At 36.8% G+C, this 26177-nt stretch overlaps 1 protein-coding gene across 18 annotated transcripts in view; it reads right to left on the bottom strand.

Moving 5' to 3' along the window:
* The window catches only part of Epha5 (EPH receptor A5), a 307513-nt gene extending 282475 nt beyond the window's left edge, over positions 1-25038 (bottom strand). For 2 of the 18 annotated variants that reach the window (XM_048446300.3, XM_048446303.3), the window contains exon 1: positions 24080-25036. In XM_048446300.3, the coding sequence (XP_048302257.2) occupies positions 24080-24266 (187 nt within the window). In that variant the 5' untranslated portion in view covers positions 24267-25036. Of the gene's footprint in view, positions 1-24079 lie in introns of all 18 variants that reach the window. The other 16 variants (XM_048446304.3, XM_048446306.3, XM_048446307.3 and 13 more) reach the window with 10 other exon arrangements.
* Between the last annotated feature and the right edge of the window lie 1139 nt (positions 25039-26177).

The following is a 26177-nucleotide window of genomic DNA, read 5'->3' as shown; positions in this document are numbered from 1 at the left end:
TGACGAAGTTGATGAGAAATCCAAATGTCTCACTTTCCAACACTGTTTAAAATTTTATTCCTTTTGAAAATAAATGATTTTTATTTTCAAAATGATTTTTGTTTTCAGAAACAAAACTCAAAATGCAAGTAAAATATTTACACCTACAATTAAACACTTTAAAATTGAGAAAATAATATAAAATTATGTTATCTGTTGGATTATAATGTAAGATAAATTCTTGAATAACTTGAGGTATCCAGATGACTAAGAGAAAACAGTTATAATAATATGTAAAGTTAAAAATATATAAATGCAGGGGAGCGAGTCATAGAGAATAAGCCAGTATACTGAAATCTTCCTTGGCTTCTGTACCAGTTCCTACCTCCAGATTCCTGCCTTGAGTTTCTTCAGTGATAGACAGTAAAATGAAAGTGAAATTAATACATTCCCACTAATATGTATAAAATACTTTCCTTTCCAACCAATTTAGTTGAGTCAAAAAACTATCACCTGAGAATGGCTAACACTTCATTTTTATCTGACATTTTATGAAGCAGTATTAGCCATCATTTATCTTCCCCTTCCTAAACCTGAGTGTGGCATTATTGCTCCAAGTCCTGGTATCTTCCAGTTCTTATCATTTATACTGACATGTTTTATCAAAAAAAAAAAAAAAGAAGAAGAAAAACTGGGGACGGAAAGGGAGCCAATAATTGAGAGTTTGTACTGTTCTTGCACAATACATAGATTTTGATTCCATCACCAGTATCAAGCAGATCATATAAGCCTGGAACTTCAACTCAGCAGATGATACTCCCTTCTGGGCTTTGCAAAGACCTACCTTCATATATACATATTTACAAACACAAACACACACCGAGAGAGAGAGAGAGAGAGAGAGAGAGAGAGAGAGTAAGAGAGGAGACTCACACAAATATACATGCAGATAAACAAGAATTAAACCTTGAAAAAGACCAAAACACCAACTGAAGCGGACACACCTGGCTTAGCTCAAATTGTCAATAGCTGTGTACCTTATGAATGAATCATCTAATCAGTGAGCTGATCCAGAAGGTGTGTCTGAAGCAGCATTCAAAAGCAGTTACTGGGAGTTGAGAAAAGTCAAGCATATGGCTAACCATTTCCCTCTAAAAAGCCAAGATACTCAAGAAATAATTATGATTTCTAAGTTTCAATGGTTCCAAGGTTGAGATGTTCTGACATTTTTCTATTTATACTACCAAAATTTCTACTTTACATTTATTTTTATAGTGTGTTATAGAAAGAATATCCCATAATAGAATTTAACATACTCGGAAGTATTCATTTAAAACAAAACAAACCCTTATATGAGAATATAAATTAATAAAACAATAGGAGTTTAATTTACATACAGTAGGGCAGTTTACCCATGCCTTTCTCTTAGATTATACTTCAAAAAAAATCAGTGCTACTATGATAGATACTCGTATCTACATTTTAATAGTTTATCAATATTTATGATGGAATATATAAAAAACATGTTCAATAATGTCATTAATGCCCAATTTCTACACACACACACACACACAAACACACACAAACACACACACACATATGTACACTCACACAAATTTTAAATCAGTATTAAAAACAACTGAAATGTAGACAGGGTGCACACAAATGTGAATTTTCAGAAGTTAATTTCCCAGTGACTTTAACAAATTTATTAAAGCGGGGATTGGCAGTAGTAGAGTGTAATTTCTAAGTGTCTTCTTTGCTACAATTACAGTAATTAAATTGTTCTGAACAGTATATATGCGTGTTGTAAATTATAATGAATACACAACGAGTATTGATCTTCATTGTACAACTTAATTAAAACTTGTCCAAGAGAAGCCACTAATGAATATAATTAGAGGAAATGTTTGATACCACACTTACTCTGGAAAGCATTAATTAGCTATCAGATATTTTGTGGAAAATGTTTTTATTTTGTTATTTATATTTTAAAATGAAACCACACAATGAAACTGAAAAAAATCCTTCAAGGTCATTTTCTCACTCAAATATTAGTTGTGTAATTACGAGGAAGATGGGTTGATTGGTTATCAATGAGGAAATTATTTCTTCAGGAGAAAAAAGCCCACAGTGATGAACAAGTATGTAATCTACTGCAAATTCCTAGTCAATGTACAAAAGGGAAAACACCTCACTACTATAATGATTTTAAAGTGTTCTTTAAAAGAGTTTGTGTGTGTGTGTGTGTGTGTGTGTGTGTGTAGCACATGAATATGAATGTAGTGCCCATGGAGGTCTATAGAGGGCACCAAATCCCACAAAGCTGGTGATATAGGTCATCCCAGATTTGATATGGGTGAAGAGAACTCTGCAAAGCTAGTATGTGCTCTAAAATGCTGAGCCATCTATCTCTCCAGCACACCTGGTAAACTTTTAATCAGTAAATATAAAAGTATTAGCCGAAAATAGATTCAAATAGAAACTATTCCTCAAAAATTGCAAGTCTACTCTAGTTTTATTATTAGATGATCAATTCAAATTATTAATCTCAGTGCTTCATGTAACAAGAAAAATTTTTAAGTAATTTATTTTCAAAAAAGACAGAGTATCGCATATTTAATTTTGAAGGGATTAACAGACACTAGCAAAACAAAAATTATCAAAAGAACTATGTTTTAAAAGATTTAGTCCTCTTAATGTACTTCATACATTCTAACAACTAGAGATAAATATCAAGTAAAAAACAGTTATGGTTTTTTTGTTATATTTTTCTATATCCATACTTATTAAGTAACATTTGATGGTACTTCATTTTCTCTCACATAGTATTAGCATAAGTTATTAAGACCACAAAAATGTTCTGGACTACTCAGGAAAAATACAACAATTCAAGAATTAAAATATTTTCAGTCACTGAAGAGTTAAACGACCAATGAATGATGGCTGATATTCTCACCATCCATCTGTGGTCAACAAGGGCTGGTGAAAATGTACGATCCTTGAGGATAACACGGGCAATCCAGTGCAAGAAGGCATACTTATACTGTTCCTGTTCCTTTCCTTTCATGATTTTCACATTAGCTAACATTTATAATGCCATTTAGACCTCTACTGCTGTGATGGTTTAGGAAAAATGTAAATTAGTAGCAGATAGGATAGCATTCTTTTTCTCTAAGGATACAGACTTAAAATTCCATAGGGTGCAGTATATATTTGATGAATTCTTGCTTACTAATTTTCTTTTACCACTGCTTTCAATTACAGCACACATTTAACTGATCTGTGGAAACAACCCCACACACACAAGTGTCCAGTCTTTCTCCATGGCTCCATTCAGTACAGATGTGATGTTTGACTTCAAGACTGGACTTTATAGTTTATCAGCCGCTTCAGGAGACACAGAGTAGCCAACAAACAGGAGTAGAGAGGAAACAGACATATGTTTCTCATTGGAAAATTAATTTTGTAAATTGGGTAAAAGTTTTGTTACTGGTTGAGGGCTATTACATGGTTTTATGATATCTTTGACTCGAAGACAGAAATTCATAGACACACAGAATCTTATGGAAGATGAATGGAAGAGGGTTTATTTCTTCTCATTAATTCTCAGCATCTCATGAGCATAAAAATAATATAAGCAAACAAGATATTAACTGACACATATATATATATGATGCTGTGCAACTTTATATAATCTCTTTCATACACTCATTTTAGAATCCCTCCACGATGTTCACCAGGAACAATGCTGTCTTGTAATCCTGTTCAGAACCCCAGCATGGAAACAAAGAGCAAGAAAGCATGACACTGGACATGAAGTCTTAGTGACAAACTATGAGCCCTAATGCTTGCTCCTGAAATCCCACTTATACATAGACACACCTCACTGACTGCCACTACCTGATGACAACTACCACTAAATAGATCAAGTTCATTCTAATCCAAAAGTGATTTCATTACCTGACGAGCATACATGTGAGTAGTCAATACTCTTGTTATATTAGTAAAAATATTTCTTAATATACTTCTCTACTCTACTTTTAATTTAACTTTTGATTGGCACACAAAATAATAGATTTCTTCATGTCACGTTCATGTATATTTAGTTTCATCTGATACTCTTCCCAGAAACCCACAATCCTTTCTCCAGTCCCTCTGTCTCTACCCCCATGTCTACCTTTTCCATACCCAGAATTCTCATTTCCAATTTTCTATTACATGTGTTCTGTGCCTTTTCTAATTCAATGGTCTATTCCAAACTCCCTCCCTCATATACACGCATACATAAAAATCAGAAGCTAGGATTTACAAGTATAGTAGAACATGCAGTATTTTTCTTTCTGACCCCTGACTTAACTTGATTAACAGACTTTAAAATAGCATTCATTGGCTTGTAAATGTCATGGGTAAACTTCATTTGTGGCTAAATGAAGCACCCTGATGTGTGTGTACCATGATTTCACTATCCTTTTATATTTTGGAGGACAACTAGGTTGATACCATTCCTGGGCAGTGTGAGCAGAGCAACAATAAACATGGATGCGCAAATAGCACTGTGGTGGGGTACAAAGTCCTTTTGGGTATGTGCCCAGGGGTGATAGTGGTGTATCATATGGAATTCCTACATTTGAGGCATTATTTTGGTGCTCTTAGCTCGAGAGAAACCTCCACACCATTTTCAACTGTGAATGCACTTGCTGACACTTTTACCAACAGTGACTACAGTTTTCTTTCCTGTACTCCAAACACTGTTGCCATTCTAACTAGTAATTATTTGTTTATTTATTTACCTCCTTACTCACTATTAACTGAACAGTTTTAGTTATTTTTCCAAGGACTATCTATTCAGTTCACCGGTTCCTTTATTGACTGCAAAGGAACTTTTTGGTGTTTAAATGTTTGCAGCTCTTTACACATTTTATTTGTGAGTCAAGTCTGGAATAGAGCTGACAGGTTTTTCTCTCATTCCAAACATTGTCAATTCATTCTGTCAATAGATCCTCTTGCTTTGCAGAAAACCGTGTTTTGATGTAATCCCATTTGACAATGCTTGGGTCTATTTCCTATGAAAGTCTGTTTCTTCTTAAAACACTTATTCGTACCTATGTCATGGTACTTGCCTTCTTTATTTTTGTCCAGCAGCTTTATTATTTTACATTTTATATTAAGGTTGTTGTTCTACTTAGACCTTTTATTTTTATGTAGGATTAAAAATATATCCCTGCCAGGTGGTGGTAACATAGGCCTTTAATTCCAGCACTCAGGAGGGAGAGGCAGGCAGATCTACTTGAACTAGTTCCAGGACTGGCTCCAAAGCTACAGAGAAACCCTGTCTCGAAAAACCAAAAAAGAAAAAAACTTATGTTTATATATTCCAAATTTCTGCTCCAGGTATATATCCACCAACCTGGATCATTCATTAAATAGGATAGCTTTTTTTCAGTGTATGTTATTGGTATCTTTCCCAAAAACATGTTTTTATAACTATGTTCATTTATTTCTAGTTAATCTATTATGCCCCCTACGTCTGAGAGTATTTAAGAATTCAAATTAAACTTTGAAATCTCCTCCAATGAGTGTTATATCTGTGTTTTCTTTATACATAATATGATTGAAGAATTGTCAATGTTCCTCTCAATTCCAGCACTACATTCCAGTATTTACCTAACCCAGTATAGTCTATGGAACCCTCATTTTTCTACCAAAACTTTTGTAATGAACAAAATCCATACACAAACAAATTGCCTCTCTTCCCTACACAGTGAATGTCACTAAGCTATCCAGATACCAGTATAGTCTTTCTTTTTCTTCACTTTTAGGACCAAACCGAGTGGCTAAACAGATACCGCACATTCCCCAGCTGTTCTTGATCGCTCTCTAGATGGCTGGTTCTGTTTCATTCTATAAGATAGCTAGCCTGGCAAAATCCTTTAGGAATAGTAACTAATTTCCCTTCCGTTTCTGTGGTTCTACTATTAAAACAGTACTGCTCAATGAGCTGTGAAGGGAATCTGCAAGGGACGGGAGTTTCTGAAACCATTATTGAGCAACAAAACAAGGAAAACACAAACCACTCCTGGCTTACTTGGAAGTAGCTGTGTGCTTCTTGGACCAGATACCAACCACATCTGGTCCAAAAAAAATTCTGGTAAAGAAAATAAGGAGAGTAGTGGAAAAGCAAAGCTTGTAGATTAGGTTTGGCAGAATAAAGAGATAGGAAGTATGCTACAAATTATATCATAGCTATTATAATCCATATAACTTGGAGGCCCCTCTCTTAGGACTTTCTTTTATGCACGAAACTCAATTTTATTACTTATCCTGGTAGATAACATGATTGTTGTCACTGGCAAAGGTTTGAATCTGAACTGCTAGTATGGGAGCTTGAAGGCAACTTGCTTTTCAATATCTATAAAATCTGTTCACAGAATTCTTACTGCTTTTACTCATAATATTTCAATAATTGCATAGCAAGCTCAAAACTAGTAATTACTGCAAAAAAAACTCTTTCAAATCTTAATTCATTAATTAGTTAAAAATAACTTTCAGTATTCTTTTGATTGTAATTATTTATAATCAATGTAATCAGTATAATCAAACATAACTATTATTGACTTCAAGATTAAGCAGTCTTTTTGTTTCAGAATACTATTATTGCTACTAATTTTATAGAGCTTTATATATTTTTATTTATGTGTATCTGCTTTTTATGTATCTGTATTGCCCCACATATGTGCAGGTACCACAATGGGATGGCTATTTCTGCCTGTCAACTTGACCACAACTACAACTAAAACACAAGTAGCTGGGTATATCTGTAAGGGATTTTTCTTCATTGAATCATTTGAGGTGGGAAAAACTACCTTAAACATGGGCCACAACATCTGGTCACAGTCTGTACAAAGAAAATGGAGGGTGGAAGCACCTGCTCTTTGCCTGCTTGCCTTCACTCTTGCTGATAAACCTATTCCTTCACTGTATTATATCATACTTCTTTGTGATGCTAACATATACTGAAAGCCAGCTGAGACATCCAGGCTCATGAACCCAAAATGATTGGATTCTTGCACTTTCTACTGGGAGACTGGCATTGTTGAAATAGTTGGACTGTAGCCTTTAAGCACTCCCCCAATAAACCCAATATATGGTATATCAGTTCTGTTTCTCTAGGGATTCCTGAATAATACACACAGACAGCAGAAAAGAGTATCATATTCCCTGGAACTGGATTTACATGTGCTTGTGAGACACTTAGTGTTGCTGCTAGGAACCAAACTGAGGTCCTTTGCAGAATAATATGCTTTAACAACTGAGTTATCTTATCAGTTCCATGCTATTCAATTTTATACTTTTTAGATGATATTTTATAGTTAATGACAAAAATTTGCTTGCTGATTTTCAAATTTAATCACCAATATTTACAACATAGAATGGATATCAGTGGTGGAATAAATTTTAATCAGGAATGCAATCTCAGAATTATGAATTAGTACTGAACCCAACAAGATGGAAAGAAAGAAATTCACAACTCATATCTACTGGCGAGTCTGTACAAGATGTTTAAGCAGAGCTAACACATAAATCTACTGACAGCTAGATTGTGAGTAATGAGCAATCTGCTACCGTCACAGGACACATTGCTTGAAAAGAGCAGTGCCATATGTTTTCAGTGACTACCTTGTCGGGTATCGCAACTATGTTTGTGAAATCTCTGATATTGTTTGCATCTTCTCTAAGAAATGTCTGCTTTGCATGACATAAGAGTTTAAGAAGAGTTTCTAAAACAGAATATTCTTCCTAAGCAAATTCTTTATTCTACATGGCTGTGTGCAAAGCGATTTTAGGAAGGCATTCCCTTCAAAATCAGAATGTTGAAAGTCTAACACTTGAAATAAATGTGCTTCTACACAATTAAGTCTAAGAGCGCTTCACAGCACAGATAATGTTCATTATTCCTTTAATACTAGTTTTGTTGCTGTATAACCTCAATGAAATGATTTTTGGTTTCAAAGACTGAATTCTTATTTCTGTAACATCAGCGATTGAAACTAATAAAATTATATGTGTCTGTACTCACACATTTTATCACTTCATCTTAACACTGATCTTTTGGTATGTTATGTTTCTCGTTTTACAGATAAGGAAATTGAAGCTGAGGAAAGTTAAACAGGCCAATGGCCCAAGGTCCCAGAACTAATATAAGTGTATAGCTGGAATCTAAATCCACGTTATCTAATCAAAGCCTTTTTTTTTCTTACTTCTCTATTGAACCCGATCTGAAGTCTCACTTTTTAGATACCACGGTTGGATACCTCTAAATAATTGCCTTCTGTACGATGACTTTTATTAAATTAGTGGGTTATGAATAGTATAGTGCGATGCCAGCATCTATCGTAATATCCTTAACATATTTATGCAAGATGAAACGTTGGAACTGATGGGCGGAGTCAGGAAAGCACTTCCCTTGAAAGCATGAGGACCTGAGTTCAATCCCTATGACCCAAAGAAAAGTGTCAGTCATAACGCTGTGCACCTGTAGCATCAGTGCTAGGAAGGAGGGGAGAAAAATCAGTCCATGGGACTTGACTCACACGTCCACGCTAATCAGTGTGCATTGGAACAAGGAACACCCTTGTTTCAAAGGAGATATATAGCCTCTCCAAGGATGGTACATAGGTTGTTCTCTGAACTCCATGTATGTACACATACACGAACCCATACAATATACATAAACACAACACCCAAATTTTAACAAGATGAAAAATTCAAATGGATTAATTGTAGTAGAGCAGATATGAGTCCTGTTCGCCGTAGAATCAGATTTCCTACTCCATTGTTGACAGCAAGTTTAAAGTTGCAAAAAAGAAGAGTAAGCAACAAAATAACAATAAAAGTTCTTTCCTTAATATCCAATTTAGATAGATGTTATTCCTTATGCACCTGAGTTGAGGAAATATTGGATCCATATCTGTTCAAACTTTTTATTCTTAAGTATCAAAGAGATATAAAATAATTAGAATAAAATGGATGGTGTATTTAAGACAGTTCTATGCTTTTAATCATTCCATATGCCAGGATCTAATTGACCCTCATTCTTTATTAAAATGTATCAAACTTCAAAGTAAACTATATAATTATTTATTTTCTGGGCTTCTGGTTAGAATAAACAATGATTGGATCTGAATATATGCTGGTAAAAAAACTGTCACAAATGCACAAATATAGTCTGTGTGTTTAGTATATATTTGGCTTGGTATTTATTTTTATTTTTTATTTATGTGTATGCATGTGTGTGTTGATGTGAATATATGCCATGTGTTTACTTGTGTAATACAAGTAAGACAAGCATTCTGGATCCGTAAATATTCCCAAAGTCAGGCATTTTGAAGGCATAACTTTCCTTGGTAACATTTGCAACTTATGACTGAAGCCAATTCAAAATACATTAAATATTATTTTAAAAGATAATGGGAAATATTAATCATATAATTTGAGTATCAATCTGGAAATTAAAGTGTATAATTATTGAATACAGCTTTTTCTGTAATTAGAATTTTCATTTTCTTCTATGTATATAGTGATGTTTCATAATAATCTATACCATTGTTAGCCTTTAAGTGTTTTCACACTGTCTCATATTTAATAAGTAACAAAAATCATTTATCCTGAGCAGTGATCATATGTTTCTCCTCATACCCCAATCTCTCACTATAATTTAGATATAAATTACCTTGCAATAATATATTCATTTATATTAAATATTTGTTAAGGCTTAGTCCTAACCTACCAATATTGGGAAGTGGTGGAAATAAGTGATAGAAATGAATGGAAGACATTATAGTCTTCAAAAGTTTGTTCATAAAGAGAGCATTCACAAGGGATTAATTGGATTTAGAACCATCATGGAAATTCACTTCTAATAATTTCTGCGACTGTATTTGAAGAAATGTGTAACTTCAGGTGGAAGGACGCACCCTGAATGTCAGTGACATCATCCAAGAGACTGGGGCCATAGACTGCATATAAAGGAAAAAAATGATCTGCATACCAGCATTCACCTCTCTGCTTTTTGCCTGTGGACACTTATCTGAGAAACGATCGCACAGGCCTGCCACCATGCTTCTCTGTCATGATGGACTGTCCCCATAAAGTGTGAGTCAAAATAATCATTTCTTTGCCTATGTAAGTCTTCCTTAGATTTCGGTCATAGCAACAACAAAAGTAACTAATATAGTAGGAGTCCATTCCCTTTTTGCTATGACATAGTTTGTCTTGTTCCACTCTTCTTCATCAATCATGATGTGCCACTTCACCATGGCAACAAACTGATAGAGCCAATCAATCATGATCAAAACCTCCAAAGTGATGAGTCAAACCAAACTATTCTTATAAAAAGTTCTTATAAAAGTAGATCATCCGTGGGCATTTGCTCTAATGATTCAAATCCAATACAGACTTTTCACATTAGAATGAAGAGCAAGATTTTAAAAATCTGAGTTCCTTGGGTCCTTCTAAAGCACTAGGATGAGGATGAGACCTAGAGGAGAGAAGACCACATTCTGGAAAGCACACCCCTACACATCTATCCTGATATGTCTGTATTAAACTAATCTTGGACAGCTTAAGAGCTAGGCTATGCCTCTGTGCAGCAAGACACACCCTCCTATAGCAGAGTTGAATTATGGTGGCAATATAAAACTGCAGCGGATCTCTAACACAGCTATCAATCTTGCTATGCATGCCATTGCAGAGTAGCAAATTTCTAATCCACATATCCCATTTTGAGTAAATCTCTTTTACGTAAAGTTATTCTAAAGCATAAAATAATTACTGATATCCTGACATTATCAATTATTGGGCTCAAAATTTTTTCAGTGGGATATTTTAATAAATTTGACTCAGTGATTTTTGACATCAGATATGGTATATTTAACAGTGTTCTCAGTTTGGCTCAGATAAGACCTCTGGGTAGAAAATATTGTTTGAAAGTAGTCTATAGCATACATTGCAATTTAGTTTTCTTGACATATCTATGTTAGTACGTTATCACATTGTCTTCTATACAGCACTCCTTTTCCATATTAGCACTGTTACTTGAAAAAAAAAGCCCACAAACCTCAAAGAAGAAATCTTAGATACCCATTTGGGAAAAGAAAAGGAGATGCAAAAGTGAAATCTATAACTAGATGTAATAGCTATATGTGTTGGGTTTGTAGTGAATCCTTTTCAGTGAAAATTTCTGGAACCAGTCAAAGGGGAGGGAGGAAAAAGAGTAGTAAGAGGGAAGGGGAAGGAAGGGAAGGAAGAAGAGAAGATGCAGGGGAGGGGTGAGGAAGAAAGAAGAAGAAAAAGAAGAGGAAGATAATTAAGACGTGCATGACAAAGAATTATACCTTTGACAAACATTGATAATGTCAAATCCTGTTCTTTACACAGTCCAGAAGCTCCTATCAGAACAGAATCACTTCCACATATTTTGGAACTAAAGATAGTTACGTGTGTTGTCCTTCTCTATTTCAAACTAAAATACTGTTTCCATCATCATCTTTCGACTCATAGGTCAGTTTTCTAGGGAACTGACAGATTTTCAGTGTGGAAATGAGAGCTGTAATCAAATATCAAAACTTAAATTTTCTGTGAAAGTACCTCAGTATCAATCAATGGCAGGCATAAATTTTCAATACGAATTTTCCACGTTCTTTCACATACGCATTCATAATATTCTTGAGGGTATTGATGTTTTCTGAGACACATGCTCTCTCTAAAGTATGATTTCTTCCTTGAAAATTATTAGCATAAGTAAAATACAAATCAAATTAATAGTAACATTTAGAGGAATGCAATCTCTGGCTAAATTGGTAGAGTTAAGAGCTTCAGCAATTACATGCAGACACTTTATCAATTTAAGTGCTCTGTGACCAACTACAAACTATTGAATTATACCAAGATCAACTTCCCTCCATATTAAAATTAACAGTGTCGTTGGGGTGGTTAGATAATTATAGGTTTTGCAATGAGTCTTCATAGCAGTATTTTCATATTTTCACCCTACCTAGAAAATGACTCAGTTCAAATAATTTTATAACTTAATGAAAAGGAACATATCTGATATTTCATGCATTTGTTACTAATTTACAGCAAAGTAAAAGGCTATTGTCTCTGGGGGGATTATTAATTCAACAAACTACCCATAAATGACCAAAACTGTACTTGAACAGGTAATTACTTCCCAAGCAAACTTACGCTTCAATACTAATCTATGCACACAATAGTTGATGCACTTCTTCCTGACATTTTCTCTTAAACATTAAGAATTCCCATGACACTATGAATCTACAGCACTTCATGAAGTATGTAGCAGTGAATGTAATTTAGGAAACAGCGTAAATGAAAGAGTAATTCTTTCCATCCCCCCAAATTACAAACAGATGTTTTCCATTAATTGCTTCTCTAGATGTAAGGTTAAGTCGTACTTTGAATAGAAAAGAACGTTTTGATTGTGGGTCAATAAAAAGTAACCATAAGAAAGTGACAAAAATAAAACAGAAGTCAATTCAACCACAAAATGCTAATCACAATAAACACAAAATATTTCTGATATATATGTATATATATATAGTTCTAACTAGATATTTAATCTTTGTTATATATTTTGTTAATTTCAAGTAAATTATTCTGATAGCATATATGTTGGTATTACTGTGATTAGTGGACCATACACTATTTCAGTTGATAACAATTCAATTTACTACAGGCTTTATAAACCAATTCTAACGTCTGTTAATTATTGACTTAGGAAAAAGTGACATTGACTCCATCAAGTATAGACTACCGCAGTGAAAGAATGGCTATTAAAAAAAGTTGCTTTAAGCCACTGAAAGATTTGGTTCACAGATTCATTAATCAAGCATGGATTTATAGAGTACTTCCCTGATGTTCCAGATGGAAAATGAAGTTTTGGATCTGACTCTCAATGTGCTTTCAGACAGATATGCTTTCTCCACTGTGGTGTTCAAATAAATGCAAGAACCAAGACACTGTACTGTCAGTTTTGCTGGAATTAAATTGTTTTTTGTTGGAAAATTATATGATCTCTGTTTTTACTGAAATCCAACTTCAGAGAACCATTTCCCTGATTAACTTTGGCTTTCATAGGATTTCTATTCTGAATAAAGATCAGAAAGGCATAAACAAGCGAAAATAGAATTACATGTGACAGACAGGCCACGTAATGAATGAAAATGGGAACTCAAGCTTGGGGAATGCTGTCTGTAAAGACCCTAGGATAAAAATCTAGCAGTACGTAGTGGGAAGGGTTGACTGAATGTGTTTAAAAACCCAGGGCACTGAATGAAGATAAGTTGCCTCACACTTCTTCCGTAGCTCGGTGATGGTGAATTGGCAAGACATATGATCCCGAAGTACTTATAATTAAGGTTTGATTTTTAACCTAAGTGTGCTGAAGGACACTGAAAAGCTTTACCCAGCAAGTAAATAAGGGCTCTTTGAGATACTGAACTACAGTCAAGTCCTTTTCTTCTAGTAGCTCCATTTCAACAAATAAAACAGTACTCACTAACTAATGCCCGCTACATGCCAAATTGCCAACCTACAGTTTTTGAAGACGTAGTATTTAATAATGTCATACTGTAAGTCAGAAAATTTACAAAACACTTTAAAGATATGAACTAAATCTATACAACCATAAAGTGAATGAAAATGGGAATTCAAGCTTGGGGAAAGCTGTCTCTACAGACCTAGGGAAAAAATCTAGCAATTCATGGGGGGAGGGTTTGACTGACTGTGTTTAAAAACCCAGGGCTCTGAAAATAATAATACCATTTTACAGGCTAGAAAGGAGATGCAGAGAAGTTGTGTGGATTGCCCCAGGCTCTAAAAGGCTGAGCAATGTCTAGTGTCTGTGTCCTTATGCCTTCATGGCACATCTGTAAATTTGGTACTATTTTGGGGGACAAAATGTATTAGTTTTTGAAATTTTCTAGCATTTTAAATTAAGTTCTTTCTTATTTCAGATCCTTTTGTAATAGTAATGAATTCCTCTAATGTATTCTACCTATAAGGGCATTTTAGTGAAAGTCAGAGAAAAAATACTTTTATAATATAAACAACCCTCAAAATTATTACAAAATATCCTATCCAAATTTACAAATAAAAGGGGAGAAAAAATATAATTGGTTTTTAGTAGAAATAAATTGCCTACATTTTCCATTGAATCTATAGGTGATATTTCTTATTATGAGGATACTGCGTGAAAAGTAGAATCTGTTATAAGTTGAAAAAAACTTTCAAATGTCCTTTGTATTCATACTAAAGCAACAGATACTGTTCTTCAGCAGATAGTACTGTTTAGAACCTAGTCTGGGCTTAGGATGGCAACTGAAATAAGCCATCTAAAATTCCAGAGAGAAATTAAGAAGGCAAAGAACATAAATGTTGAGTTAGAAAAAGAAGGTACAAGAAGAGAGCTCACAGCATGCTAGTGGACACTGACTATGAAGATAGCATTGTGCAAGTCTAAAATACGCAACCATTTATTAAGTATTACAGGAAAACACAATTATCAATAATAGTGAGTAGGGAAGGAAAACCTCCAGAATTTCATCTACCTTCATTCTTGGCACTTTGACGCTACTTGCCATTGTCTGTGAAATAATTCTGTACCAGGAAGACTAAAAGAATGATTACAGTTATTGGATGGCAAAGTAGTCCCTCATATCAGAAGTTGATAAGAACAATGCCAGACTGAGTTTGCATGAAGGCTGTTCCACTTTCACATTAATAGACTGAGGCAAGCTATTTAACTATATATACTACTACCTCATTTCCTCTAAAATAAAATGGTGATAACGAAGATTTCCTTGATTCAGTTAGAAGAAAATAAATACATATGTAAATCACAATTATGACCCATGGTAAAGCGACAGCAAATGATAGCTTTAATCCTGACTAAAGCGTGAGCGTTGATGAGTTTGCAATTTCTGTTCTACAAGTAAATCTAAATGATATGTTCCAAACAGTCTCATGTTTTGTTATGGTCTCCTGTGTGCAAAAGAACAGCCATCTAGTAATTACATTTAAAACTTTCAGGAAATATAAAACCTTACTCATATTTCCAAGAAATATGGTTAATATGCATGTCATTGTAGAGATAAGTGTTCTGGGAAAATAAAATTGAAAACTGTATATAAATCTGTATATAAATCAGGGGTGTCAGATCTTTATCAAGAAACATTAAACATGGTTCCCTGCTATCAATTTTCAATACTGGAAGGGCAGTAAATTTAATGATTATCTCTCAACATATAAAGCTTCTATTTATATTTTTACATTTTTACAATGCATGTTTAATTGTAAAATCCATAGCAAACTAGAACATATATAAGGGTTTGGTGCAGAGAATTGTCTGTATTCTGTCAATCATGTTTTAAATAAAACACTGATTGGCTAGGCAGGAGGTGTAGGCGGGAAAACCAGACAGGAAGTGGAAATGATGCAAGGAGAGCAGGAGAATTCTGGTGAGGAGGAAGTTGATTCCTCCCACTCCTGCCCAGATCACTGAAGCAGCAGGATGTGAGCTGCCCCACTGAAAAAGGTACTGAGCCACATGGCTAAAATAGATCAGAAAAATGGGTTAATCAAGATGTGAGAGTTATCCAGTAACTAATGGGCCAATCAGCTTTATAACTTACAGAGTCCTGTGTGTGATTTTCTCTGGGACTAAACAGCTGGGGGGCCGGGCAGGACAGAAACACAAACAAGCAGGCCCTTTTCATGTTACAAAGGTTATCCAAAACAATAACATTTGATGACAAAACACTAAAAATTGACTCAGATATCTCTTGACATATTTTGTGGAAATGTAAAATAAAACTCAATAATGCAATCTATGATACCTGTGCTTATATATTTTCTTTATCTCCTAGGCAAACTCCCAAATTTGTCACTAGACAAAGAAACCCACACATATGGTTCATTTTTATTTTGTAAATGTGTATGGGATATTTTCTCAATTCTTTTATTAGATTGTTTTCCTAGTACAAGATCTTTTTTATCTTTCATTTCACAAGTTATGATGACCTGTGACTGAGAAATTATGTCACAAATATCCAACACCTCATATTGTGTGAAAAAGAAGAACTGACATTTGTTGTATAGCTGTATAACTCTAGCAACTTTACTCAGTGGCATAGGTACATTCCTATTTCATGTCCTGGAACTCACTCTGAGGACCAGGGTGGCCTCAAAATCACAGAGATCTCTCTACCTCTGCCTCCCGGGTGCTGGAATTAACGATGTGGGCCACCACCACCCGACCCCACATCTGCAATCTTAAGAGAGTTATTTAGATTTGTTTCTGTTGTTTCTCCCCTGATTTGTCACAAGGTAAATAAAGGATGTGGTGGTTTAAAGCTAGACATTGTTGAAGTCCTTCAAACAGGACAGTTCTTCAGTGTTCCCTCCTGCAGAAGAATGACTGTGACTCCTCGGAGCTGAGTTATTTCTATATTGTCTTCCCTGAAGCCCATAGTTTGCAGTGCTATCATATGTATCATTGGGAAGCCTTTTCCACCTCTGTAGCCATTACAGAAGGGAAAGGCTCTGGAGGAAATCTAAACTTGGCTCACGTGGCAAGCTCCTGTTGGGCACTGTAGGGACTGAACTGGTGCCAACTGAATTTACCTGCTGAGTTAGTCTTTCCACAGAAAAGACATTAGCACATCCTGACATTGTTCTGCTAAGGCAAAGGGAGTTGCCTGTGAAGAAAGCCAAAACTGACAAAGATGTCTTAAACATTTCTTTTTCTGAAGGTCTATGAATTAAGTAAACAGCATGTGTTGTGTTCGCTGCCATCTATTACTTAGGTAGAGGATTCTTCTACACTTTAATTAAGAGAAATGTCTTGTCTTCTTAATATGCATTTTGAAATTGTTAGAACTTTGGGGGAAACTGAGCACATCAGGCCTGGGTTCTCACCCTCTTATTTGTGTGCCTTCCTTGATGAGAGGAGGGACAAGGCAAAGAAAATTGAGAGATGCTTGTAAGCATGAAAATACTATGAGTATGAGGAAAAAAGGCAGCACCCACCTTTGAGTGGAAGAACAGACTGTATTTTCTCCAATTCATCCAATACTTAGCCTGAAACATGTTTCCAAGTAGGAACATTTTCTCACAAAGCATATGCAAAATATTTCAACCTTCAGGTTTTGCCTCTTTGAGGATTCTTGTTTTTCAAAATCATTTACAGAGAGCTATGGCCCATTTTATTTAAACTGAAGACAAACTTAACTGATGAAGGAGATGGCCTTGGCAATAATCGAGCCAGGGAAATATAATTAGAATGATCACAAACGCTTAAATGCCATTTACTTAATCTGATGTGTCTTATGCCACAAGTGTTTGGCAAGAAAACTAAACAACTGATCTCATAAAGAAATATCAGAACTGTAAAACTTTAAATATATGAAGTAATGGAGACTGAAGAGTCTCATTTTTTTTCAGCACATTTTTGTGTCTTCAGAACCATGGAGAATCAAATATAAAACCAAACTATGTGTGTAAGTATGAATGACACATTCTTTTAAAAGGTTTATAAAGAGCCTAACGCTTTTATTTTTGAATTTTTATTATATCATATTTAATTGTCCCCACTCTACCTTTCAGCCTTGCTACAACCTTTCCATGATTCCTTAGCACATTCGCTCACATCCTAGCAAAGTTATTATTCAATCTTAAATGAATGCATAAAGATTAAAACCATGAATAGTCACTGAGAACTACAGAAGGAAGAAGGCATGACCTAGATACGACCCCATTCAACAAAGGGTTGTATGTTCTCCCATTGTATAAGAAATAATTCAAATGATATTAATAAAATAGCTCCTAAGGTGATAAGAGACTAAAGGCTGTGCACCCTATAGGAAAAGAAGAGCTACAGTAAAGTTTAATTATGCTCAGAACCTGCTAGGTTTTATTTAAATGGAACACAGCTAATTGGTACTCTAAAGGCAAAATCCACACACACGAGTTTTCAGAAGATTTTCAGGGAATGTGTCAGGCCTGGTTCTTTATGGTTTCTGAAAATCACTAAGGAACAAAACCATTTCAAAAGTCAAAACTAAGATGATATCAGTTAATAAATGTCACCATCCAAGATCATAAATATCTTTTGCAAACTTATAGTATGGGTCCAACTACTTTAAAGCTTTATTACTGTAAAACCTGGGATTCTCATTAGGGAAGTAAGACAAAAAAATTTGAGCTTTGAGAAAAATAAAAAATACCGTAATAATTACTAGACATTTGACTATATATAGTTCATTTTGTTACATATATTAAGTATTTTTTATGTTTATTTTTTATTTGCTTTTGTTCTTGTAGCAGCAGTTAATATCAGGAAACAATTTAAATCAAAGTGAAATAAGTTAAATTGAAATTTAAAGCTGTGTACCACAAAATTAATAAAAGTACTCTATGTAAAACATTCAATTTATATTTTATTTTATATTACCCTAATTATGTCCATGTTTTTGCTTAATGTGGTAAGAACAAGGGGTTTAAATTAATCCCTTGTCTATATAAAACTTCTTAATGCCATTTATAATCCAATTTAGTTACTTATAGCACAATACCATTTATGGCATCAGTGATCTCTCTATTAATATCTATTAAACTCATGAGTGAGTTATCAAATATGAAGTAAGTGGATGTACTTGTAGAAGACTTATACTGACATTCATTCTGTCTTGTCCAAAACTACAACATATAGTAATATTCTTGTTTTAATAGTCTTATAAATTAATATTAAAAACACAAACATAAAAAACAAAGAGACACTTTCTTAAGTACTTTGAAATCTTTGATAGTGAAAAACAAGATATTTAAAAAAATGACCATTTATATATTGTATTAAACATTTTCAGTGAAACCTTCAGGCAAGATTATCATAGTGATTGAATGTTAGGTTTCTAAAAGCACTACAATAATACAGTTCTTTCAAGTAGTTTCTTTCAGTACTAAAGCTATGTAATGCTTTAAAATTTGTTAGTGACTGCATCAGGAAATCTCCTTTTATTTATTTTACCCATGTGTATTATGTCTCACTGAATAAGGACATTTTCTTGCTTATTTTAAGTGTAAACATTACTAAACTGTATCCAAAAATCATGAACCACTTCAATCTGTATTCAGTAAATCTCTAGAGCTCTTTTGAAAGCTACCTTTAAATAGTCTGTGGCTGTGCATGTGTGTTCATTTACTCTTGAGGCTCAAATAAAACATACAATATTTTACTAGTAAGCAATTTTTGAATTACTTGTATTCAAGGATATTAATTTTCATGAGCAACTTATTATGCATTTATCTAGTCAAACATGATAGCATGTGCCTGTCTGTCCCTATTGACCTATATCACTGCACATATAGAACAGCAAAAAACACTCTCAGTTTCTAAGTTCTCCATTTCTGTGTTCCACTTTCAGGCTTCTTTATATTCCTGCTCTTTATGATAAAAGTAGAAATAATGCATTTTAGCAATTAACCAATAAATATTTATATTTGTACTTCAATTAATTCTGATTAAATACTTTATAAAAATTAGTAAGGGTATTATATGATTTCAAATATCATCATAATACTCAGATAAGTAAATACATCAAACTAAAACTCAACTTGTTTACTAGTAGGCTATATCTACTAATTTAAATTTAAAAGATGGTTTTTAAAAGAAGTTTGTAGCACTGTTTTAGACTTAATTTTGACCCTGAAATCAAAAGTTGCTATGGTCAGTTAGTACAACAAGGTACCCTCATGCTCTGTGTTTAATGTAATATGATTTTCTCAAATGAAAAAAAATTAGTAACCCATTGCAGCAAATGTCTTAAGAAGCACACCAAACAAAAAAATAACACAATGATAAAGTCAAACCGTGAATATAATAGCAGGAAATAACAAAACCCTGCCATTTTTTCTATCAGTGACAATACTGAATCAAATGCTTTGGGGATGTCTGTCTACAAATAGCTAAGTCATTTAGGGTTGATTTTTCTGTACAACTGTCATATTCTCTGAATGCTCACAATTCATAAATTATTGTGAGCACTTGAATATGGTAAATAGTGCATTTCTAAGTATCAAAATCTGTGCACTTGGGTTCGTTGATAAGAGTTCATGTATAGCCTTTACAGCGATCTGATTTGTACCCAATCAGAAAGAAACTAACCAACCAATCAGAAAAACAAATAAACAGAACTGCAAATATTTTTATTTTTTTCTATCAGTGCTAAAAATATTGTATGTAGATTGAAATTTTAAGAGTATTACTATATTGAAAGTCTGGGAATTGTTATACTCCTCCGCCCCCCCCGTTTTACATAATAAAATGAAATCATCTTACCTGTCACCCTAATACTAAGGAAGAGCTTAAAATGTCAAGATTCCCACCCCAAACCTTCATGGTTTATTAAGCAAAAAGCTAAAACTCTCCATGGTCCCTTCTGGTCCCAACAACCTACGATTCAAAGGGATGTAATGGCTCTCTTTTCTTGTTCAGTAGTGTCCTGGTGAGGGAACAATTTTACTGTCCTTTTCTGTGGGGTCCTGCCGGTTAATCTAAAAGGAAGTGAATTACAGCAGGAAGACAGGGCTACAAAATGAAGCCATTTAGTTTTACAAGTCTATTGTGTCCTTACATATGTTTTATGGGCCTGGTTCTATTATAAGTCAAAAAAAAAATCCTTAAACAAACTTCACTTCCAGGCTCTTTCCAGTGAAAATATTTACTATTTTATGATTGTCTTTCAAGTTGTTTTAGCCAATTTCCCCTCTTCTGTGTTTCTTTCCCAAGAACCTTCTAGCTTACTTTCTCAAACATACAAAACATTGAGAGACAAGAAACTGGACTTTTCAAACACAAACTGCTGACAACTGTCAGCACTTTACAGAGGCATTACTGACTGTAGCTTCAATGAATTAAGCTTGATTCACTGAGGGTGAATCATTTTCAATGCAGAGCTGTTCAGCAGTAATTGGCCAAGAATCCCTGCTGTGAAAAGCACTTGTCAAATAATGCTTGTTTACAAATATATCTCCAGACAGCAAAAAGTGGCAGTTATTGAATAAGTTCAGGGCCACCTCCCAAAAAAAATCAGAATTGTTGGTTCAGACCCTTTTCTTATTAAATTTCTTAAAAGTATTCACTTGTTGATGCGCTTCTAATACTGTCTTCCTCGATCAGTCTGAAAATAAAGTCTTCTGCTAAAATGCTTGAAATTATTTTGATTTTTAGTAAAGATTTGTCCTTCTTAATACAGATTGTTTCTTTCAAGTGTGGTTTGGTGAATACATATTGGTTGTATAATTTGTTTAGAATGCAGTTACCTATGAAAGATGAAAGTAAAATAATTGGAATAATAAGCATAAGTGATAATTCACATTAATCTCTTCTTGTCTCCTATTTTATCACATAATCATATCGTGTATATTCTATGTTTGTAACAGGCACACACACATTTGACTGAAGAATCACGAAACATTTCTGTAAGTTGTAGACAATCAATTTTATTAATCAATGTATTAATAAATTTATGTCATATCAAACAAATATTTCTGCACTTGACCTTCCAAAGCTCTTCAGGAAAAAATAAAAGCAAGTTGAAGATGTATTTTATCCTATTCATTAAATGAGTAATGAGCAGGGATGCTAGGATCTTCCCACTATGTCACCGCTCCATGTATAGGAGCAGCGGTTAAAAAAAAAAAATGTAAAGCTGAAAGAATCCAGATTTCACAAAAACAGGAGGGTCTGGGGTGGTATTAAAGACAGTAGTATCCTGTTGGGTAGTGAAGAAATGAGTTGGACACACAACCTCAAATAGTACTAAAATAAAATTTTTAGTTATACATCACAATATTTTCCCCAAACAGCAGGCACACTTGATTTAAGGTGTCTTCAGAGCACCAGGGGTAAAGGAGAGCTTGCTGCTGTTAGAGCCTCCTAACCTTATAGGCATGCAACCACGTTAGTTGTGTGCTTTACTGGTCTAGCAGGCAAAGACTGTGCAACCTGTGGGTGTTGAAGTTCATGCTGCCGGGCTCCAGTCCACAAGATGCAAGTTTTGCTTATGGCACCTTCGGAGACTTGCGCTATTCCTGCACTTCCTTCCGCTTTCTTCCATCTCCTCAGTCTTGGCCCTTGTTCACACTGGGTGTCACACTCCTTGAGAATTGATTTCTTCAGTTCTCTTATAAACACTTCCTTGAGTCCACTTCCCTTTCCCATCACACTCATGGCAAGGGAATCATAGATCAGTGGTTGGACTTACTATGTAGAGGAAAAGATGACTGATACTACCCTTAAATCATTTTGCAGTTCAATCAGGATGGTCCTTTGGTTGGAATAAAACAGTTAAAAGCTCCTCCTTCCTCTTCCCTCCTCCTTTCTCCTCCTCTCTGCTCCTCCCTCCCCTGAAGCCCCCTCCCTTGCATTAGCCCTTTTACAGCCTTTAGACTTCTAATCTAATGGTCTTAGCGTAAGACGTTAATATAAGATCCAAGTCTAAAAACAAACAAACAAAAAAAAAATACATCACTTAAAAAAAAAAACTTTACAGAGGAAAAAAAAGCAACTTGTTTGGCTTAAAGCGTGGCTTACTACTGACTGACAGACATCGACAGATACACATATTCCTCTAAACAGATGTTTAATAATAAACATAGTGAGAGTCAGTGGGGTGGGGTGTGAGTCTCCATCTGCCCTGATTTCACAGGGTTCCTTGGGAACTGGCAGCTCTGGGGGTTACCAGCTCAGCGTCTTCTACAGCAGACTGAATTCATGCTAGTCACGAGGGCATACACCACTCGGCTGCTGCCACTTCATCTTCTCAGGTCCAGCATCTCCCATCCCCAAGTGCAAGGGTTTATTTAAGGTTTGAAACCTCAAGAGTCTCCTTCACAGCCCAAAGCTAAACCCCAGGCTTCTAGACAAGAGGACAGGGGTTTGAGGTTTCCACTGTGGAGAGGACCTCTCCGGATGGCAAGGATCTGGTCTGAAATGCTGGACTGTCTTTCCCCTTGCTCCACCCTCCCCCGTGTGAAGGCTTGGACCCTTAGGCTGAGATCAGAGAAAGACGTGAAGTGTGGAAGAGGAGCAGCAGATCCTAGAGTGACTGAGAGGACCCCAGGCAAAGCCATAAAATGGAGCAAGACTGTTATCTTGAAGGCTGGGACCAGCTCTAGCGAAAGAACAGCACAGGTGGTGATCCTGACTCCAGATTTACTCTCGCAGATGAAGGCAAACAGTCCGGAGCAAAGAACTGCGGATAGGAGGGTTGGGTACTTCATTCAGGACCTGGTGCCTCTGACTAGGACAGATTTTCTCTCAGGAAGCCTAGTGGGTTCCGTGAACAACTTCCACGCATCCACAACCCCTCTCTCCTCTAACACCATCCTACCTTCCCGCCTTCCTCTCCCTTTGCTGTGGGGTGTTAGGGACCTCCCCAAATAGAAAGGCACCCATCAATTTCTGCCCTTCATGATCCCCTCCTTCAAAAATTAAAGCTCTTGTTACTCAGGCCGGAATAGTAGTTAATGGTGCCCTAAAGGACAGCTCCCGGGGCAGGAAATTTCTCCAAAATAAAAGCACCAATCACCCTGACATCGTCTTCAAACACCAACATTAAATAAGGATTCTAAAACCCCCACCGATCCTAAGAGCCTTGTTGTCGCCTTTCTCAATAAGCCGGATGTGTCACTTCTCTTGGTTGCCAGGACCCAACCGCGCCCAACCTCCCAGCTCAGGTCTCAGACCTCTTTCCGTCAGGCTTTCTACTTCCCAGCCCCCAACCAGCCTCAGTCCACAGACAGGTTCCTAGCCCGGTAAGCACTCTGCAGATATGTCAAACAATGCAACCAAAGATACCCGAGAGATCCGGAAACGCCAGCGAAAGCGGACAAACATCATTGGAGACAAGAGCGAGGTTTGGTCTAGGTAGCAGCGCCTGGAGCGCAACGACCGGCTGACACAAGCTCCACCTCACCCATCCATCCCAGGGCGCCGCGGTCCCCACCTCCATTACCCTACCTTCATTGCTGGGGCTGGCCAGAAGGGTCCGGAGCGCCGCACACAAGAGGAGGCACGTCCAGAGGGGACCCTTAAGAGGTGCAGAATAGCAGCCTGCCAGAGAGACAGGGATGCGGGGGTTGTCGTCGCCGCCGCCTCTGCCCTGGGTCCGTCGGCGTCCCGCACCGCGGGGCCCGGAGCCCCGCATCTTCTACTACCCTCTTTCCTCCTCTATATCCCGCGTGTCTCAGTCTAAGGTTCAGGCTTGGTGGGAGAAGAGAGAGACGCGGGACTCCTCCTCCTGGTGGGGTCCTGTGTTTTCTGGCGCTCGACCCCTCCAAATGCGGGATTCAGGGATCCAGGGAGACCACCGAAGTTTGCTTCTAGCTCCAGGCGCCCTCCCTTTCAGTTGAATGGGATGAATTAGGAGTTCTGATGACTAGTATAGTCCTGGGTGGTCGCAATCAAGGGTCTGCAGAGGGTCCCGAGTTCCGCGCCTTTGCCTCTTAAGACTTTTCTTTTTTCTTGTTCTTTCTTTTAAAATTGTGATTTTTTTTAAGTGCCACCAGGGTTGGAGTGGTGGTCAAGGTTCCCTTTCAGTCTTCCGTGCTGAAACGGGCGAGATTAAAAAAGACGCCTCATCCTAAATCAAAATGATGCTTTCCATATAAAGGAGCAGGGGAAATGCAAGCAGGGGTGCCTATGGATAAACGGGAGAATAGTAGAGCTAGCGTGGTGTGGCAAACAGCAAGGAGAGTGGAGCAAAGGCAGTGATCTAGAGACTGGAGAGGCCGGCAGGGGGAAGTCAAAACGTTGAGGGCTGAGCGCTGACGCGGGCGGTGCGGCGAGCGGAGCGGGCTGCAGCGCGGACCCGGGAGCGGAGCTGAGCCCGGCGGCTCGAGTTGCTGCGGTTCCCGCTGCTCTGCGCGGAGGCGGAGTGCGCGGCGGCGGCCGGGGCGAGCTGCCTGGCGACTGCACCCGCGCGGTGCGCTCCTGCTGTGTCTGGAGCTCCGGCGTCTCCCTGAGCCGCCCGACTCTGCGCCTCCCACCTCCTCCCCCGCCCCCCCCCCCGCCCTCCCTGCGCTCCCCCGCCCTCTGCTGCTCGAGGCCTCGCCAGTGACAAGCTACTGTAAGTGTGACTCGCTTAAACGAAGTCGCACACCCACAGAGGGAAGTAATCTGCAGGCTGCGGTGGTGAGTGTTGCCTAGCGGTCTCCGGGAAAGGCGCGTCTTTCTCCCGGGTTAATTAGGGCAAAGAATTCTCCCTAAGGTGCCTGCGTGGACCAGAAGTCCCTGAAGGAGGAAGGGAAGCCAGCCCTAGCTCATCCCTTGGTTGGAGGAGCAGCGGGTCCTCGAGTCTGGCACAACGTCAGCTGCCCTTTGCAGATTGTGGCACCAGCAACCTTGTCGTCACATAACAGCGCATTCGCAGGCTCTGCTGGTCCGTGGCTAGTTTCTTAAACACTCATATCCCTCACTGCCTTTGACCCTTTCCGTTCTTCTGGAATGAGATAATTACTCAACGTGTTCTTGAGAAGTGAACTGTAGGCTATCTAAACTCAACTACAGTGTGCAGATTTTCTATCTCAGGGAATCAAAGAATTTGAGTGCTGGCATTTGTACTATGCTAGGTAATACATGAGAATTTATTTCGCTTATTTCAATGAAAGGATGTTTTGTGATAGAATACTTTAGAAGTGAAATTACGTAATGGGAAAAATGCAATTCATTTTAGTGAAATTAACACGGGTATAATAATGTCAGAGTTTTAATTTTTAAAATTATTGTAATTGCCCCTGGTCCATTACACTGAAAGCATAACAAATAACTAGGGGAAAGGGCAGCTTAAGAGCATCTTTTCTTCCGTGCCTTCCCTCTGTTGTGTTCTCCTGCTTTACTATCCTTCAATTTACTCACTCGTTTGGTGTATTTCAAAAAGATACACCAGAAAGGCAATTTTAGGACGCTAGCATTCTATATCAGAAGACAAAGTTTTTTTCCCAAAATGTGTGGTTTTAAAAGAAGACATCTCATTCAATTCAAGGCTGGGTTCGTGTTCACACCTACTGCAGCTGACTGAACACTAGTCTAACACACCTAGACTCTTGATGGCTTCACT

The sequence above is a fragment of the Myodes glareolus genome, chromosome 8 (assembly GCF_982192425.1).
Source record: "Myodes glareolus chromosome 8, mMyoGla1.1, whole genome shotgun sequence".
Classification (NCBI taxonomy): domain Eukaryota; kingdom Metazoa; phylum Chordata; class Mammalia; order Rodentia; family Cricetidae; genus Myodes; species Myodes glareolus.
This window is presented reverse-complemented; position numbering and strand designations above follow the sequence as displayed.